At 64.3% G+C, this 15,339-nt stretch overlaps 2 protein-coding genes across 5 annotated transcripts in view; one reads left to right on the top strand and one right to left on the bottom strand.

Moving 5' to 3' along the window:
• Positions 1 to 11,548, top strand: part of TECPR1 (tectonin beta-propeller repeat containing 1) — a 25,723-nt gene extending 14,175 nt beyond the window's left edge. For all 4 annotated transcript variants that reach the window (XM_047089132.1, XM_047089135.1, XM_047089131.1 and 1 more), the window contains 16 exons: positions 121 to 611; positions 976 to 1,121; positions 1,421 to 1,576; positions 2,119 to 2,268; positions 2,385 to 2,542; positions 3,419 to 3,540; positions 4,526 to 4,628; positions 5,587 to 5,683; positions 5,751 to 5,830; positions 6,751 to 6,807; positions 7,254 to 7,434; positions 7,739 to 7,874; positions 8,738 to 8,830; positions 9,522 to 9,628; positions 9,766 to 9,885; positions 10,048 to 11,548. In XM_047089132.1, the coding sequence (XP_046945088.1) occupies positions 121 to 611; positions 976 to 1,121; positions 1,421 to 1,576; positions 2,119 to 2,268; positions 2,385 to 2,542; positions 3,419 to 3,540; positions 4,526 to 4,628; positions 5,587 to 5,683; positions 5,751 to 5,830; positions 6,751 to 6,807; positions 7,254 to 7,434; positions 7,739 to 7,874; positions 8,738 to 8,830; positions 9,522 to 9,628; positions 9,766 to 9,885; positions 10,048 to 10,209 (2,359 nt within the window). In that variant the 3' untranslated portion in view covers positions 10,210 to 11,548. The remainder of the gene's footprint in view (positions 1 to 120; positions 612 to 975; positions 1,122 to 1,420; positions 1,577 to 2,118; positions 2,269 to 2,384; positions 2,543 to 3,418; positions 3,541 to 4,525; positions 4,629 to 5,586; positions 5,684 to 5,750; positions 5,831 to 6,750; positions 6,808 to 7,253; positions 7,435 to 7,738; positions 7,875 to 8,737; positions 8,831 to 9,521; positions 9,629 to 9,765; positions 9,886 to 10,047) is intronic.
• BHLHA15 (basic helix-loop-helix family member a15) lies at positions 11,549 to 15,339 on the bottom strand. Its single transcript, XM_047089136.1, has 2 exons — positions 15,297 to 15,339; positions 11,549 to 14,616 (listed from the first exon to the last, which is right to left on the bottom strand). Exon 2 carries the CDS (start codon positions 14,561 to 14,563, stop codon positions 14,000 to 14,002), a length of 564 nt encoding a protein of 187 aa, XP_046945092.1. The 5' UTR covers positions 14,564 to 14,616; positions 15,297 to 15,339; the 3' UTR covers positions 11,549 to 13,999.

Raw genomic sequence — 15,339 nt, 5'->3', positions numbered from 1 at the left:
TGTGGCGCGTGGCGGCGTGGCTGTGGCTCGCCCGGGGTCACGGCGGACGAGCCAGGCCTGCCCACGGCAGCGCGTGTTCCTCCCTCGAAGGGGTCACGGGTCTGCCCTTTTTGTTCCCAGTGCCGGCTGCTTCTTCGGCGACGAGGTGAGGGGCAGTGGTGAGTCCTGTGCACCGAGCGACACGGACGCCTCCTCAGAAGCCGAGAGACCGGGTCCAGACCGGCCTGGTCCTGCAGAGTCTGGAGACAGTCCCGGGAAGCCCAGGGACAGCTTGGCCCCGGGCTCAGGCACCGGCAGGACCACAGAGCCCGGCGAGGAGGAGGTCGCTGGCCCTGCCATTCAGACCCCGGGGCTTGAGCCTTGCCCTGGCCCGGCCTCCACCCTGGCCGAACTGCCCTGGACCAATATTGACCTGAAGGAGCCCAGGAGAGCACCCGGCCGCTCGGCTGCTGGCTTTCCAGAGACCACTGGCCTCTCCTCGCTGGGGCTCCTCCCGCTGGGCTTGGAGGAGCCCTACGGGGCCGATGACCACCCCCTCTGGGCCTGGGTGTCAGGAGGAGACTGCGCCGTGGAGGCCCACACCGTGCTCAAGTGGTTCACCGTCCAGTCGGGTGAGCACAGGTGTCCGGGGGCCGAGCGCCCCAGAGGGTGCTCCGTGCTGGGGGAGCCGACCCGATGTCCTGCCTGGACGCCCCCTCTGGTCCAGCCGGCCTGTCAGCAGCTTTCGGAGACCAGCGGGGCAGGGCGCCCCTTCCCCTCTCCCTGCCCTGGCGGTGGTGGCCTTTTACAGGCGGGGCTCGGTCCCACAACCCTGGGATCGTGACCTGAGCCGAAATCAAGGGTGGGACGCCCAAGCGACCGAGCCCCCCACACGCCCTTGTGGGGCATTTTACAGAGCTCATAGCTCTCCAGCCAGAAAAGGCTGGTGAAAAACAAAAACAGAAGCCCTGGCTCTGAGGCTCCGCTGGCCTGCAGGCCTGTCCCCCTCGATGCAGACGCTGTCCCTGTCCATCACGCCGGCCCAGACCGCCGCCTGGCGGAAGCAGATCTTCCAGCAGCTCTCGGAGAGGACCAAGCGGGAGCTGGAGAACTTCCGGCACTACGAGCAGGCGGTGGAGCAGGTGAGCAGGCGGGCAGTCGCCAAGCTTTGTGACACTGGGTCAGGCACAGCACCTTCCCGAGCCTCAGCTTCCCCGTCTAGAGCGTGGGGTAACGGTGCCCGCTGCCACCGCCACCCCCCCACCCCCGCCACGGGCTGTTTGAGAACGAGGAGGTTGTGCATAGACGACCCCGGCTTGTGGGCTCGGCACCTGCCGGGTGTACGAGAGCACCATCTCCGTCACTGCGGGAGGTCGGGGAGCTGGGTGCACGCGGGGCCCGCTTGTGACTCTGTCCCGTGCGCTGGGGGCCCGTGCCGCAGTCGGTGTGGGTGAAGACGGGGGCCCTGCAGTGGTGGTGTGACTGGAAGCCTCACAAGTGGGTGGACGTCCGCGTGGCCCTGGAGCAGTTCACGGGGCTCGACGGGGCTCGGGACAGCATCCTTTTCATCTACTATGTGGTCCACGAGGAGAAGAAGGTGCGTGGGGGGTCCCGTGAGAAGGGCACACCGGGGACCGGGACCCAGGCCCCCCAGGTGCTCGGCGGGGGGGGGGGGGGGGGGGGGACGTGTCCAGCCCGTGGTGACAGCAGCCCCGGCGGTGGGGGGCAGGTGTGGAGGCCCCCCCTGCTGCAGCCTCACTGAGCCGCCGGCAGCCCCTGGCATTTCAGAGGAGAAATCAGCCTCAGAGGTGGAGCCGCTCAGCCCTCCGAGGACCGGGGTTTGAACCCAGTCAGCCAGGGCCGAGGGTGGTCCTGTGGACACGGAGAATGTAACTAATGTGGTTGCTCGTGAACTAGGCCTCCGTGCAGAACTTGCTTGGTCCCAGAGCCCACCGCTAAAACCCCACAGGCCCTGGGGGCCTCTGGGACCGGCTCTGTGGAATCAGGGGTGACCCGTGACCCAGACCACCCCGGTCAGTCCGCCGCGGCAGGGGCTCCGCCCGAAGGTCCGCTGTGCCCCCAGCCCCACGGGGCCACCGTGCCCTGGTGACAGCCCCGCCCTCCACCCTCTGTGAACAGTACATCCATGTGTTCCTCAATGAGGTGACCGTGCTGGTCCCCGTGCTCAACGAGACCAAGCACTCCTTCGCCCTTTACACCCCTGAGAGGACCCGGCAGAGGTGGCCTGTGCGTCTGGCCGCCGCCACCGAGCAGGACATGAACGACTGGGTGAGTGGTTACACGGACGATGGTCCGGGCTCAGTGGGCAGCGGTCTCAGGGAAGCCTGGCCTCGGCCTGCCGGCCGCCCCCCTCCCAACAGTGACCCACCGTCTCCCCACACCAGCTTGCCCTGCTTAACCTGTCCTGCTGTGAGAGCCGGAGGGTCCACGGCCGCCCCTCCCCACAGGCCATCTGGTCCATCACCTGCAAGGGGGACATCTTCGTGAGCGAGCCCAGCCCGAACCTGGAGGCCCCCGAGCACGTGCTGCCCTGCGACCAGATGTGAGTCAGTCAGCCTCGCCCTGGCCTCGCCTCCCACCGCCCACCGCCCACCGCCCACCGGGGCGGGAACCGCAGTCTGGCTCCCAGGTCTCAAGTCTTCCTGGGCCTGTTCGACGACCCCGAGGGGGACTGGAAACTTGGCAGGGCTCAGGCAGGTGTTGGGGGCCAGGAGCGAGGTGGCTCTGTAGGTGGCATTCAAAACCAGGAGACGGAACCAGGTCGTCCACGGGGGGGCGGTGGTGGCACCGTTCTGGGGCACCCGGAATTTGAGGTGGGGAAGCAGGGGGTACCTAGCTCCCCGCACTGACCTAGGGCCCCCTCTAGGTGGCCCCGAGCCCAATGTAGGTGAGGCCAGGAGGCCCCGCTCGAGAGGGGAGAGTGGGCGAGTCTGTCCACCTTTGGTCCTCCGTTCTTGGAGGCCCTGTGTGTTGCACCCGGAGGAACAAGTCACACTGCCTCCAGTGACAGTAGCAGGACATGGACCCACAGGAGGGTGACCCAGGTAGCAGCCTGTACTTTGCCCACCCGGGAGGCTGCACTGTCACCTCAGTGTGCTGGCCCGTGTCGTGGCTCATCCTGATGAGATGACCCTGCTTTCTGCCATGAGATGTCCGTCCCAGGCCCCCAGGGGGCATGTCACGTGAGGGCTGCTGGCTTGGTCCCCGCCCTGCTGACTCTGGGGCTGAGTTAGCTCTGATCACTACCGAATGGAAACCAGGCAGGTGCCATCGTCCCTCAGGAAGTCCTCCACTTGGGGATTGAAGATGAATAAAAACGGGATATTCGAGGCAGGCAACCGAGCAAACGGCTGCAGGGGGAGGAGGCTGCCAAGGCCACCGGGACACGCTTCTCCCTGCCCTCTCCCCTCGCTCCCAGGTTCTGGCGTCAGATGGGAGGTCACCTACGGGTGGTGGAAGCCAACGGCCAGGGTGTGGTGTGGGGCATCGGCTACGACCACACGGCCTGGGTCTACACGGGCGGCGGCAGCTGCTTCCAAGGTGAGGGCGGCCAGCTCCCCGGGCCTTCCCGGCCCGTCCCCTCCCCGCCCATCTGGCTTCCCCACCCCACACCGGAGCCACTTTCCCGGTGTTGACTCTCCGCTGGCAGCTGGCTGACGGGTGACCTTCACCACGGCCACCAGCTTCCACAAAGGATGGTCCCGTGGCCAACCCATGAGGTGTGAGAGCTGAAGACCAGACCTTGCCTCGGTCCTGCACCCACAGTTGAGCCGGGGTCCTTTAAGGTTCTAGAAAGGCAGCTACCTTCACCCCTCATTTCACAGACGAGGCCTCAGGGTACACTGGGGGCAGCCCTGGGGCCTGGGTCTCAGAATTCTAGCCCCTGAATGGGTGGGTCATGCCTTAGGGCATGAGAGCTTGCTGAACCCCTATTGCCCACCCCCACCCCAGTTCTGGGAAGCAAGGGCCTTGTGTCTGGTTCTGGGAGATGAGGCGGGAAGCAAACCCTCAGGTGGAAAATTCCATGCCACAGCCCGCATGCCCTGCAGTGAGGGGTGGCCAGTCCCGTAGAAGCAGCTGTGGTCCACTGAGACCACAGGAGTTTCACATTCCCAGGCTTAACAGCACCCTGATTTGTGAGGCAGAAATTAACGTTTGTCCCCATTTTTACAAATGAGGAAATTGGGGTTCACAGACATTATGTGAGTCTTAGTAAAGAAGGAGCTGGTGGGGCCCCCCACCTGCCTGGTGCCTGGTTAAGTGGGAAGACAGGGAGAGAAGGGGGGGACCAAGACCAGAGCTAGAAGGTGGCATGGGCGGGAGGTTGAGTGTGCCTCACGTTGTTCTCCTGGAGGGTGTACAGCCCAGAATAATCATGGGGAGAGAAACCCAGGCCAGCCCCTGGGACATCCGCTCCGCAGCCCGGTGAGCCCCTCTCTGCTGGCCCTCCCCGTCCTTCCTCTGCCCCTTTCAGTGCTTCTGACGGAAGCCTGAGTCCCCATCCGTCAGCCTCCTCTCCCCCCAGGCCTGGCCAGCAGCACCAGCAACATCTACACACAGTCAGACGTGAAATGCGTCTACATCTACGAGAACCAGCGCTGGAACCCCGTCACCGGCTACTCCAGCAGGTAAGCCTCAGCCACAGTCTCGGCGGGAACATAAAGACGGTGATGGCCCCACCGATCGATACCCAAGGGCGACCCAGCTCAACATCTACCCTCCGCTCAGCCTCGGACAGGTAGATCGTGCGTGACCTCACGGTGTTGTACAAGCGGCTCGAGGGATTTCCTTGTGTGTAAATACTTGGGAGTTTCTCTGTCCACCCCAGCAAACCGGGGCGTGAGCTTTTTCTAAGGCAGTTGATACCCGTGGCCCAAATACGTCCTGGAAACCTCCGCATGGGCTGTGGGTAGCGTCCCCCCTTCCTCCTCGGTCCTTAGGAAGCGGGACGGGGCGGCACCATGCGCACTGAGGGCCACGGCTCCCGCCCCCTGAGCCTCACGGCCAGCTGCCTGACACCACCGTGTGCCCTTGTCACTCTGTCTGGGTCGGCTCAGCTGCCGTCACCAAGCACGACACGCTGGGCAGTTTAAACAGTGGACGTTGACTCTCCCCCAGTTCTGGAGGCTGGCGGGGGCGGTCTGGAATCAAGGTGCGGGCAGGGCCACTTAATCCCGGGGGCCTCAAGGGAAGATCTGCTCCCAGCCTCCCAGCCTGGAGCCACAGGCATCCCTTGGTTTGTGGTAATGTCCCTGCTGTGTTCACATCGCCTTCCCAATTCGGGAAGTTTGAACTCAGTAAGGACACTGTCATGTTGGTCTAGGGCCCACCCTAGTGACCTCATGCCAACTTGATCACCTCTCGCTCACAGGTACTGGGGCTGTGACATCTCTTGGGGGAAGACGTGGGCTCCCAGACCACAGTGCACCGCAGCCCTCGGGCAGATCCTGCCCTGGGGCAGCCCTGTTTTTGCCCCTCACCCCTTCCGACGCAGATGTCCCAGGAGCTCCCGTCTTGTCTGCCACCAGCTGGTGCTGGCCGTTCTCTCCTCTTCATGTGACCCCACCACGCCTGTTGTCCACACAGGGGTCTGCCCACCGACCGGTACATGTGGAGCGACGCCTCGGGGCTGCAGGAACGCACCAAGGCCAGCACGAAGCCCCCGTCCCTGCAGTGGACCTGGGTGAGCTCCGGGCCGGGGCCGGGGCCAGGGCCGGGGGCCGCCTGTGCTAACCTGCCTCTCCCCGCAGGTTTCTGACTGGGCTGTGGACTTCAGCATTCCTGGGGGCACCGACCAGGAGGGCTGGCAGTATGCCAGTGACTTCCCTGCGTAAGCGTCTCTCTGCCACGCAGCATCCCTGCCCTGCTGTCCTGGGTCACTCCGGCCCCCCACAAGCCCCAGGGCGTGGCCGAGGAGCAGACCCCTGGATGCCCCCCTCAGCTGCCAGCAGGGTTTGGGGCCGATCACTTGGTTCTGCAGATAGACTCAGGGAGGGCCGTCCTGGCTCCCTAAGCCCCCAGCTTGTCCGTTCCGGGAGGGCCACCCAGGGACCCGGTGATGGGTGGGGGTGGCAGGAGGAAGGTATCGGGTGAAGGGGCAGCTTGAACAAAGGGTGGAGTGAGGCCAGTGCGGTCCTGAGAGGCAAAGGGAGATGTGGATGACAAGTCTGCAAAGCGGGGGTGTGGGGGGGGGCCTGGTGGCCGGTGGGTACATGGCACTGGTGGGCGGCAGGCCCTTTGCGGTGCACAAGTCACATCCAAGTGGAAGGCGGAGCAGTGGGAGCCCAAGCCAGGGCTTCTGAGCGGGACAGGCTCGGGGCCGACCAGGCAGGCATCAGGGGCAGGCGAACCCGCAGGCATCCCCTCCAGCCACATCTGAGCCTCCTGGACTGACCCTCCTCTTGGCCTCAGCTCGTCTGTTCCCCAGAAGGGCTCTGGTGGGCCCAGTGGTGAGGAGGACTCAGAGCCCCCTGGTTCGGCAGCTGCCACATCCTGGCCCGTGGACCTTGACCCCAGGGAGACCTGAACCCCGGAGACCCCAGCCGAGCTGGAGGCGTCTGACGGATCAGCCTCGTGTCCTGTGATAGCTGCTGCCTGTTGCGCTCACGCCGCGGCTCACAGGCTCCGCCCTTTAACGGGCGGAAAAAGAACGTGTGTGTGTGTGTGTGTGTGTGTGTGTGTGTGTGCAGTATTGTCACTTTCTGGAAACTTGCACAACGTGCTCTTGATTTGGGCTTCTTCCTCTTGCAGTTCGTACCACGGGTACAAAACCATGAAGGATTTTGTGAGGAGAAGGTGCTGGGCTAGGTAAAGTGGTAACTGGGAGGCGTGGCCTCGTCCCCGCCTACAGGTCCCCCCCTCACCAGTCCCCTTGGAAGAAAAGCCACCGCCAGGGAGAGAGAGGGTGGGAGGGAAACAGAATCAAAGTAAATGTCAGCCCAGGAAATGCCCTTGGGCTCCCAACTGCTCTCTGGTTTCTGAAGAGTTTGTTTTCAAGAACAAACAAGAGAAATGTCACTGGCAGATTCTGCTCCCAGCAGGACAGGCAGGTCGGGGATGGGAGGCCTGGCTGGGGGCAGGGCAGGGTGGGGCGGGGCCTCTCCAGACCCCTCATTCCTGCCCAGCGGAAAGGGGTGCCCATGTGGGCCCTGGGGGTGGTCGCGGCCCTCCCCTCAGGGGCCCCAGAGGCCGGGTGGGCAGAAGGGGAGCTTCCTGCAGCATCAGACCCGGGGCTCTGACGTCTCCCACCGCAGAAAGTGCAAGCTGGTGACCAGTGGGCCTTGGCTGGAGGTGGGCCCTCTTGCCCTTGCGGATGTGTCCATCATCCCGGAGAGCCCAGGTGCCAACAGAAGCGGGCACAGCATCGCCCTCTGGGCCATCAGTGACAAGGGGGATGTGCTGTGTCGTCTGGGTGTGTCTGAGCTCAACCCCGCGGTGAGCACCCTGCCTCACCTGCCAGCCCTTGGGCCCTTCTGGGGGTTCTGGCGGATTCTTTGCAAAATAGAACTCTGGACCAAAGTCCGGCTGGGCTCAGGCCTCCAGGGGCCTGCCCAGGACAGTCCCGGGGACCGGCGGCCCCAGGATGTGGCCCTTAGGGGTCACTAGGTTCCCTGGGCAGTGGGAGCTGAGGCTGAGGTTGGCCTGAGGAGCTGCCAGTTCACCTGGGACCTTGGGCAGGGGGAGGGGCAGAGGTTAGGCCCGGGCAGCCCTCAGTGTCCCCTCTGGCTCCCATCTCCAGGGCTCCTCCTGGCTGCACGTGGGCACTGACCAGCCTTTCACTTCTGTCTCCATCGGGGCCTGCCACCAGGTGTGGGCCGTGGCCAGGGATGGCTCCGCCTTCTACCGGGGCTCCGTGTCCCCTGCCCAGCCGGCCGGTGAGTGCTGTCCCCCTAGAATGATCCCCACCGGTTGTGCGTGGGGACGAGAGGCGGCCAGGGTTTGGTCGGGGTGAGGCCGCACGTGCTTGCGATTCTGGGGGAAGGAAGATGGGTCCCCTAACGTTCAGTTCAACTGAGTGCTGCCTGGGGACCAGGCGCGGGGGCCAAGCCAGGACTGTCACCAGAGGCCATGCCCCCTCCTCCCAGGACAGATGGGGACTCTCGCCCAGGGGGTGGGACAGTCCCTCACAGCTGCCCTTCACCAGCCTCAGCCCCCTTCCCCGGCCATTGCTGGTTGTGGGCTCTTCACGCATCCTGCCCTTCAGGACAGCCCTGCATCCCCCTGCACAGGGAACTACTCAGGGGACCCTCTGGGAGCGCAGGCCAGGCTGGCTTGCTCTTGGCTGGCTGTCTAGACAGTGTCTGGCATGGAGGAGGCTGGCCCCGAGGCGGTCCTACAGAGGGGTGGCGGCCTGCACGTTGCTGCCGTCCACACGAGGACAGGGGGCCTGTGTGGTGGTTGTGCGTGGTGGCCCCGGGATGGGCTGGCCACCACATGCCAGGCTGGGCTCCTTGGTGTCCCTACTCTGAGATGGGCCCCTTGGACCCCACGGTCTGGAAGCCGCCACAGGCTCCGAGGGCCCTGGGCGGAGTGGGATGCTGGGGGGCTCGCTCTATTGGCCCTCAGCTCACGCCAGGCCTGTCGCACGTGTGTGACCTGGCTGGCCTGGGGACGGAGGCCAGCCACACCTGCCTTGACCCTGTGAGCCGCAGGGGGTGGGGTCACACGGTCTATGAGCTCGTGGGCAGGATCGGAGTCTCCCAGCTACATCCTGAGTCCAACCTCGCGCTCGCTGCAGGTGACTGCTGGTACCACATCCCGTCCCCCCCCAAGCAGAGACTGAAGCAGGTGTCCGTGGGGCAGACGTCAGTGTATGCCTTGGATGAAAACGGCAAGTTGTTTCTGATCCTCAGTGACCACCAGGGGAGATTAGGGGTTCCCTGAGCTACCGCAGTGGGATGAGACCCTCACCAGCCCCGGGTCCCTGACATAAGACCTCGCTAAGCCACCACGAGGGGCCATCAGCCTGAGATCAGCCTCCGAATGAGTCCGTCTCGCGAGCCGCGCAGGCTGGTCAGGGCTGCCTGGGCCTTAGCAGAGGGCGCGGGGCCGAGGCCAGGCAGTGCCGCGTGGCTGCTGGGAGCGTCTCCTAGAGGGTACCACTCGGGCCTGCCACGCGGGAGTCCCGCGGGCAGCTCGGGGCCGGCGGAGGTCACCTACCTGTGCCACCTCGGACAGGGATCTCGCCAGTTCCCTTTTCTGCTCTGCGGCTGTTGTCGCAAAGCAAGGTGAAGAGAGGGCAGAGTCAGGACTGGAACCGGGGCTTTGTGCCCAGGCCCCGTTCTCTGTATTTGTTTAAAGAATTCCTTGTCCTCAGTTTCTCATGCGTAGAGAGAGCGCGATGGTGCCAGCCCGGCACAGCGGGACGATCATGCGGCTCAGGTGGGGGGCAGCGTGGAGAGGGCAGAGCCGGCTCCGGCCTGAGCTGCTTTCTCTCTGGGGACGCAGGAGCCCCCGGAAGTGTGGTCCGGCCCCCTCCGTCTCCGGCCCCATTCCGACGTTCTGGGCCCTTCTCTCCCCAGGAAACCTGTGGTATCGCCAAGGGGTGACGCCCAGCTACCCGCAGGGCTCCAGCTGGGAGCATGTGTCCAACAACGTGCGCCAAGTGTCCGTGGGGCCCCTGGACCAGGTCTGGGTGCCTGGGGTGGGGGTGGCGAGGCCCAGGGCGGGTTTGGGGTGCTCCGGGTCCTTGCTCTGCTCTCCCTGTTGCCATCCCCACAGTCCCACTGGAGCTGGGGGCCGGGCTTCAACGGGTCTGCGTTCCAGGTCTGGGTTATCGCCAACAAGGTCCAAGGGAGCCATAGCCTGAGCCGGGGGACCGTATGTCATCGCACAGGGGTGCAGCCTCGAGAGCCCAAGGGGCAAGGCTGGGACTACGGCATTGGGGTGAGCAAGGCTGGCCTGGGGCTGCGTGGTCACACCGTGTGCGCTGGGACCTGGCGCCGGGGCTGGTGGGAGGCCCTGGACACAGCCCCTCCGGGGTCCTTGATCTCCTGGGCTCTCCCCTGGGCCCCCGGCAGCACGGGTGACGAGGCTCTCTCCTTCCAGGGGGGCTGGGATCACATCTCCGTCCGGGCAAATGCCACCAGAGCCCTCAGGGGCAGGTCCCAGGAGAGAGCTGCTGAATGCAGTGGGGAGCGGGGCCTCCCCGGCGCACCCTCAGGGGTGGCCGGCGTCCCGCAGGAGGCCCCCGGCCTGGTCCGCTGCTGAGGTTGTCTCCTCTCACCTGGAAGGAGGCTTCATGCAGGTGTGAAGGATCAAGGATGATAAGTGAGCCTTCCCGTCTGAGCCGTTCTTGAACGTGGATCCTTGAGGGAAGCTGGCCCGAGGTCACAGCCACCTCAGAGGCGCTGGCTGAACCAGCCCAGAAATGTGAAGCTTTATGGACGCTCCCTCGGTGTCCCTGTCTGCGAGGAGGGCCATGGAGTGGGGTGGGGGCCCCTTCATCCCTGCCTCTCCAGCCTGTCCCTCTCCCCCTCTGCCTCCTGTCTTTCCAGAAAGGGAACCTAGAGCCTGCAGCCTTCCAGGGAAGCTGAACCCATGAGGCCCTGGGTGTCCCCAGACAGCACAGGGGCACTGCCCCTCGCCCCAAGAAAATGGCTTATGGGTCTTGTGGCTACTTTGCCCCATTCTGTCATCTTTTCTCAAAGCCGGACTCACGGTTTAAGTTCAAAGGTTCAGCAAGAGTTGACAGCTTGCGAGTGAAGGCTGGGGAGGGGCATCTTTTTCCCGGGTGGGCACAGGCGCCTTGGCGTGCACGGGGGAAGCTGTCCACGTGCAGAGAACTGTGGGCATCTGCCCTCAGCCAGCCTTTCCCCCGCTGGCTTTGGGGGCGGCCCCCTTTGTGTCTGATCACACTGTGTAGGGGCCGCAGGGACATGGGGTGTGCAGCCCCGAACCCGACACCCCAGGGCAAGAGTCTTCCCGGCCAGGCCAGTAGGAAAGCTCTTTGAATGAAAACCACCTTTTCTGCTGCTTTTTATTCAATTATGACCCCACTGGCGAAGCCTCAAGTTTGCCTCCTGCAACCGGACACTTTGCCTGGAGGCCGTTAGAAGCCCAAGCCCACCTCTGCTGGTTTGGGAACAGAACCGACGCCAGCCTTCCCTGGGATTCCATCAGGAGGGGCCAGCTGTGCATCCGATCCCATTTGGCCACGCAGGGCGTTGTCACCCAAAGGCTGACTTGGAGGAGGTCTCGGCTGAGGTCCCCTCCCCCGCGGGGGCCCTGGAGGGAGCTGATGGTCTCTGCGCTGCGGTGAATTCTGCATGTGGGACCAGGAGGTGTGAGCGTGGGCTGGGGGACGTGGTCCTGTCTGTTTACACGTCACCATCTGGTTGTCTGCGGATGGGCCTGGTGGATTTCTTCTACGGCAGCAAGCAGCGATCTGCCGACCTGCCCTCCGCTGTCTGCAGCCGCCTTCACCTTGCCCTTGCCCCAGGGCGACCGCGTCCTGCTGAGTGCCCACTGTCTACCTGCTCGCCCCCACCGAACCATCCTGATTCCTTGGATGCTCTTTATTCAATAAAAACTCACACCAGAGTGTAAACACATGCTATTTTTTTATTGCTACGTTGTGATCAAAATGCAGTCCCCTCTCCCCCATCCGGCCTGGGGCAAAAGTTAGCAGTCACGGGGGTGAAATCTCTCTTTTGTTTTTTGTTTTAGGACACAGCATTGGTTTCATTAGTACTTTGAAGGGGACCATTAGGAGAAATCAAAGCAAATTTGGGTCATTTAAGGAACATTTTCACCACAATCACAGCGGGGGCACCGGCCACTCAGTTCCAGGCAGGGTTTCCCACACAGCGAAGTCACAGTTCTGGTTTCTCAGCTCCAGTCTGCGGGGATCTCAGCCTCCAGAGCTCATGCAGGTCTGTTCTGCAGGCGGATGCGAGGCCTGGGTGCAGGCCAGCTGGCAGGACTCGGGGCCAGTGGGTTGCTGGCTTTGGGCGCCCTCCCCGGGCAGAAGGGTCTCACTGGGCTTGGGGTCCCAGACAAGGTCAAGGGAGCAGACTCAGCAGCAGGCCTCACTAGCCTATCACCAGAACCTTCCTCCACCTGCCCGCCATATTTAACACCCCAAAATGCAACTGGAACCTTTGAGGGTCCTTTGTGACGTGGCCACAGGGGAAGAAGGACTAGACATCTGGGCCCAGGTCACCCCCTGGGAAGCAGAGGGGATGCAGGTGCCAGTTTGGGACAGATGGAGCCCTGAAGGCTGTCATCTGCTAGGGGGTGACCCACACAGAGCCCCTCCAGCACCCTTGGTCATCGGGCATAGTCCCCCAGACGGAGTGTCCACGGGGCACCCCTCCCTGTGCTTTCGGCTCAGTCTGTTGGTTCATTCAGCAAGTTCAGGGGTGCATGGAGCCCCTGCTCTGGCCTCGGCTCTGCCGGAATAAGAACCACAAGGTTTGCAGACCACCCACAGGGAGTGTGGGGCCCGTCCGTCCCGATCTCGAAGTGGTCCTCAACCTCGGCTCCAGTCGGTGGGGTGTCCTGACCCACTGGCCTTCCAGAGCAGCCACCTCTGAGGGGCAGGCCAGGAGTACCGGGGGTCCTCACCTGACGGTGCTGCGGGATGGCTGGGGCGGTGGGGCTGGCATTGGACCAGGCGTCCCAGGGGGCCTGGCATGGGGCCTGATCTGGAAAGTCAGGACCAAAGCCCCAAATGGCTGTCCTGAGGGCCGTTGCCTGCTGTCCTTGATGCTGACACCAAGCCAGGGAGGGGATTAAGCGGCTGGGGCCAGGACCCCCAGGGCTGGGGTGGGGTGGGGAGGGGTGAGGTGGCCCTGCCCCCATGCGGCTCGGCCCCCTGAGGGCCTCTGGGACAGCTCTGGCTGCGAGGTCTGGCCTCCTATGCCAGGCCAGCTCTACGCTCACCACAGCCTTTGTCACTGGGGTTCCTGCCCGTGGCAGCCAAGGTTGCTCGTCCCCTCCCCATATTGGCCATGGGCACAGGGATGAGGGAGGAGAGACGCCAAAGCCTGTCGGGGCCAGAAGTGTCACAGAAGGAAGCTTGGCCCGGGACTGTGGGGAGTGGGGGGGGGGGGGACCTGCCAAACTGCCCAGGCCCGCCTTTAAGGAGCAGCACTAGGCGGGGGGAGGGGAGCTCCTGCCACCCCAGGATCCCTCCCCCAGAGAGCCCTGCAGGCCCCCAACTCCAGCCAGGACCCGAGAACACCCTGCAGTTTTGTCAACCGCCCTCTGCCAGTGACACGACCACAGCAGTGACAAACGCGACCACGAGCAGCAAACGCCGAGGGAGGGAGAGCCCGGTCGTTCTCCCAGATCTGTCTGTAAGCCCTTGAGAGCTGGGCTGCAGCCCCTGGGGCCTGACCCTCCACAGTCAGGAGCCCCACCCAGGAGGAGGAAGGAAAAGATCCCAGCCCTTCTTCCTGCCAAGGTCCCTTTAGAATTAATTTGAGGTAATCGGATTAGGATTTGTGGGGTTTTGAGAGTTTCTATCTGACACACGCTGAACTACACGCTTCAATCATCTCGGCTTAGCCACACTCCGTGTCCGTGGCCTTTGCTTGCTCTGTGCCTCAGTTTACCCTGAACGAAGAGGCCACGTTGCAGGTTGGAGGAGGACTGTTCCTGGGCCTGGGGCCTCAGCAGGAACTGTGGAAACTTACCCACATGGACCTTTTCCTGGAATCTCCCTCCCTCCCCCCCTCTTTGTCTCAGGAAGGAGTTGGGACTGGAGAGAATTTAGTTACAAAGGCCTGTCAACTGCAGCCTGGTCAATTAAAAAGCAGGTCCTGGGACTTAGGTCAAGGTTCGGGCCTCCTGCTGCCCAGAGCCAGGGCCTCGAGCAGGCCACTCAACTGGTCTTGTCCCCTGGGGACCAGGCCATGCCCCAGGGAGGCAGCTGAGCGTTCGGGGAAAATGGAGCCGCTGGGGCCACGTCCACGTGGGGTGTCCCCCCACCAATCTGGGGCTCTCGGCACAGAGGCAGCAGGGCCGGGCCAGGCCGCGGACCCCAGGCCAGGCGCTAGGAGCCCTCCCGGAAGCTGTGGATCTGCGTGGAGTACCTCTGCAGGTGGCCTTCGGGCTGGGGCTCGGTGGCGCCCAGTGCACCCCCAGCCGCCGCCTGCTGCTGATAATGCTGGTAGAGCTTGGGGCCCGGGCCGTCCAGGCCCGGGAGGCGGCCGCTGGACATGGTCAGGATGGTGGAGGTCAGCGACTTGATGTAGTTCTTGGCCAGAGTGAGCGTCTCAATCTTGGAGAGCTTCTTGTCGGCTCGAACGTGCGGGATGACCTCTCGCAGCGCCTGGAAGGCGTTGTTCAGCTTGTGCATACGCTGCCGCTCTCGCTCATTGCTCTCCAGCCGCCGCTGGACGCTGTTCTCCCGCCGGCCACCAGGCCCCGAGGCCCCCGGCCGCCTGCGCCCACCCTCGGCCCGCGCCCCCTGTGCCCGCACCGTCCTGCTCCGCAGACCCTTGGCCAGCTCCAGCCCCGAACCCTGCTGGGGCCCGTCAGGGGTCCGTGCCCCTGCGGCGGCCTCTGGGTCCTGCGCTGGCACCCGGCGCCTGGGGGGCCGGTTCTTGGTCTTCATGGCTCCAGGCTGCTTGTTCCAGGGGGTGGCGGTTCTAAGGCAGGCCCTTGGAGCTGAAATCCAGAACACAGGCCACCCTGTGGTCACACGGCAGGCTGGTGGGCGCTTGGGACGCCCAGTGGACACTCAGGGCAGCCGTCCTGGGCGGCCCCCTCACTGCCCAATGGCAGCTGACCACTTGGGGCACCGTGACCCCAGGGTTCTTCCCATTCACCCATGGAGCCCTGAGCCAACCCCTCCCCCACTCCCGTTTGACCTCATGGCGACCCCTCAGACTTTAGCTGGTGTCCCGCCCCCGCCCCCCCAACTCCACATGCGCTGATCCCTGGACCTTTCTCTGGCCCCCGGAGCCTCACTGCCCCCTGAATGCCTCCAGAGTTTGGGTGGCCCTTAACACTTTTCTCAGAGCAGGTGGATCAGGAGATGTGGCAGGACTCTAGCTGGTCGTCTGCCTGTGGCTGCTGCGTCTGCCCTCATGGACAGGCACCCACTCCAGCCACCACACTGACCGCCGGATGTCACACATGCAGGGAAGACACTGGGGCCAGAACCGCTGTGGACATGAGGCAGCTGTCTGCGGTCAGAGGTCGACAGTGGTCAGAGCCTGCCACAGCCCCCAGTCCCACCGCGTGAATGCCCCCCCCCAACCCAGGATTCCCGTCCCCACCCCCACCCGGTCCCGCCCCTGGGTCCTCTCCCCTCAGTCCCGCCGGGATCCCCCACCCCTAGTTACCTGGAGATCCGCGGCTGCACGCGCTAGGGCTGCCCACGGGGGA

This window comes from Lynx rufus, unplaced genomic scaffold, assembly GCF_022079265.1.
Source record: "Lynx rufus isolate CCGP_SWC_20201006 ecotype Redwood Valley unplaced genomic scaffold, mLynRuf1.p SCAF_27, whole genome shotgun sequence".
In the NCBI taxonomy this organism is placed as follows: Eukaryota; Metazoa; Chordata; class Mammalia; order Carnivora; family Felidae; genus Lynx; species Lynx rufus.
Note: the sequence above shows the minus strand (reverse complement) of the source record. Positions and strands in the feature narration are given on the sequence as shown.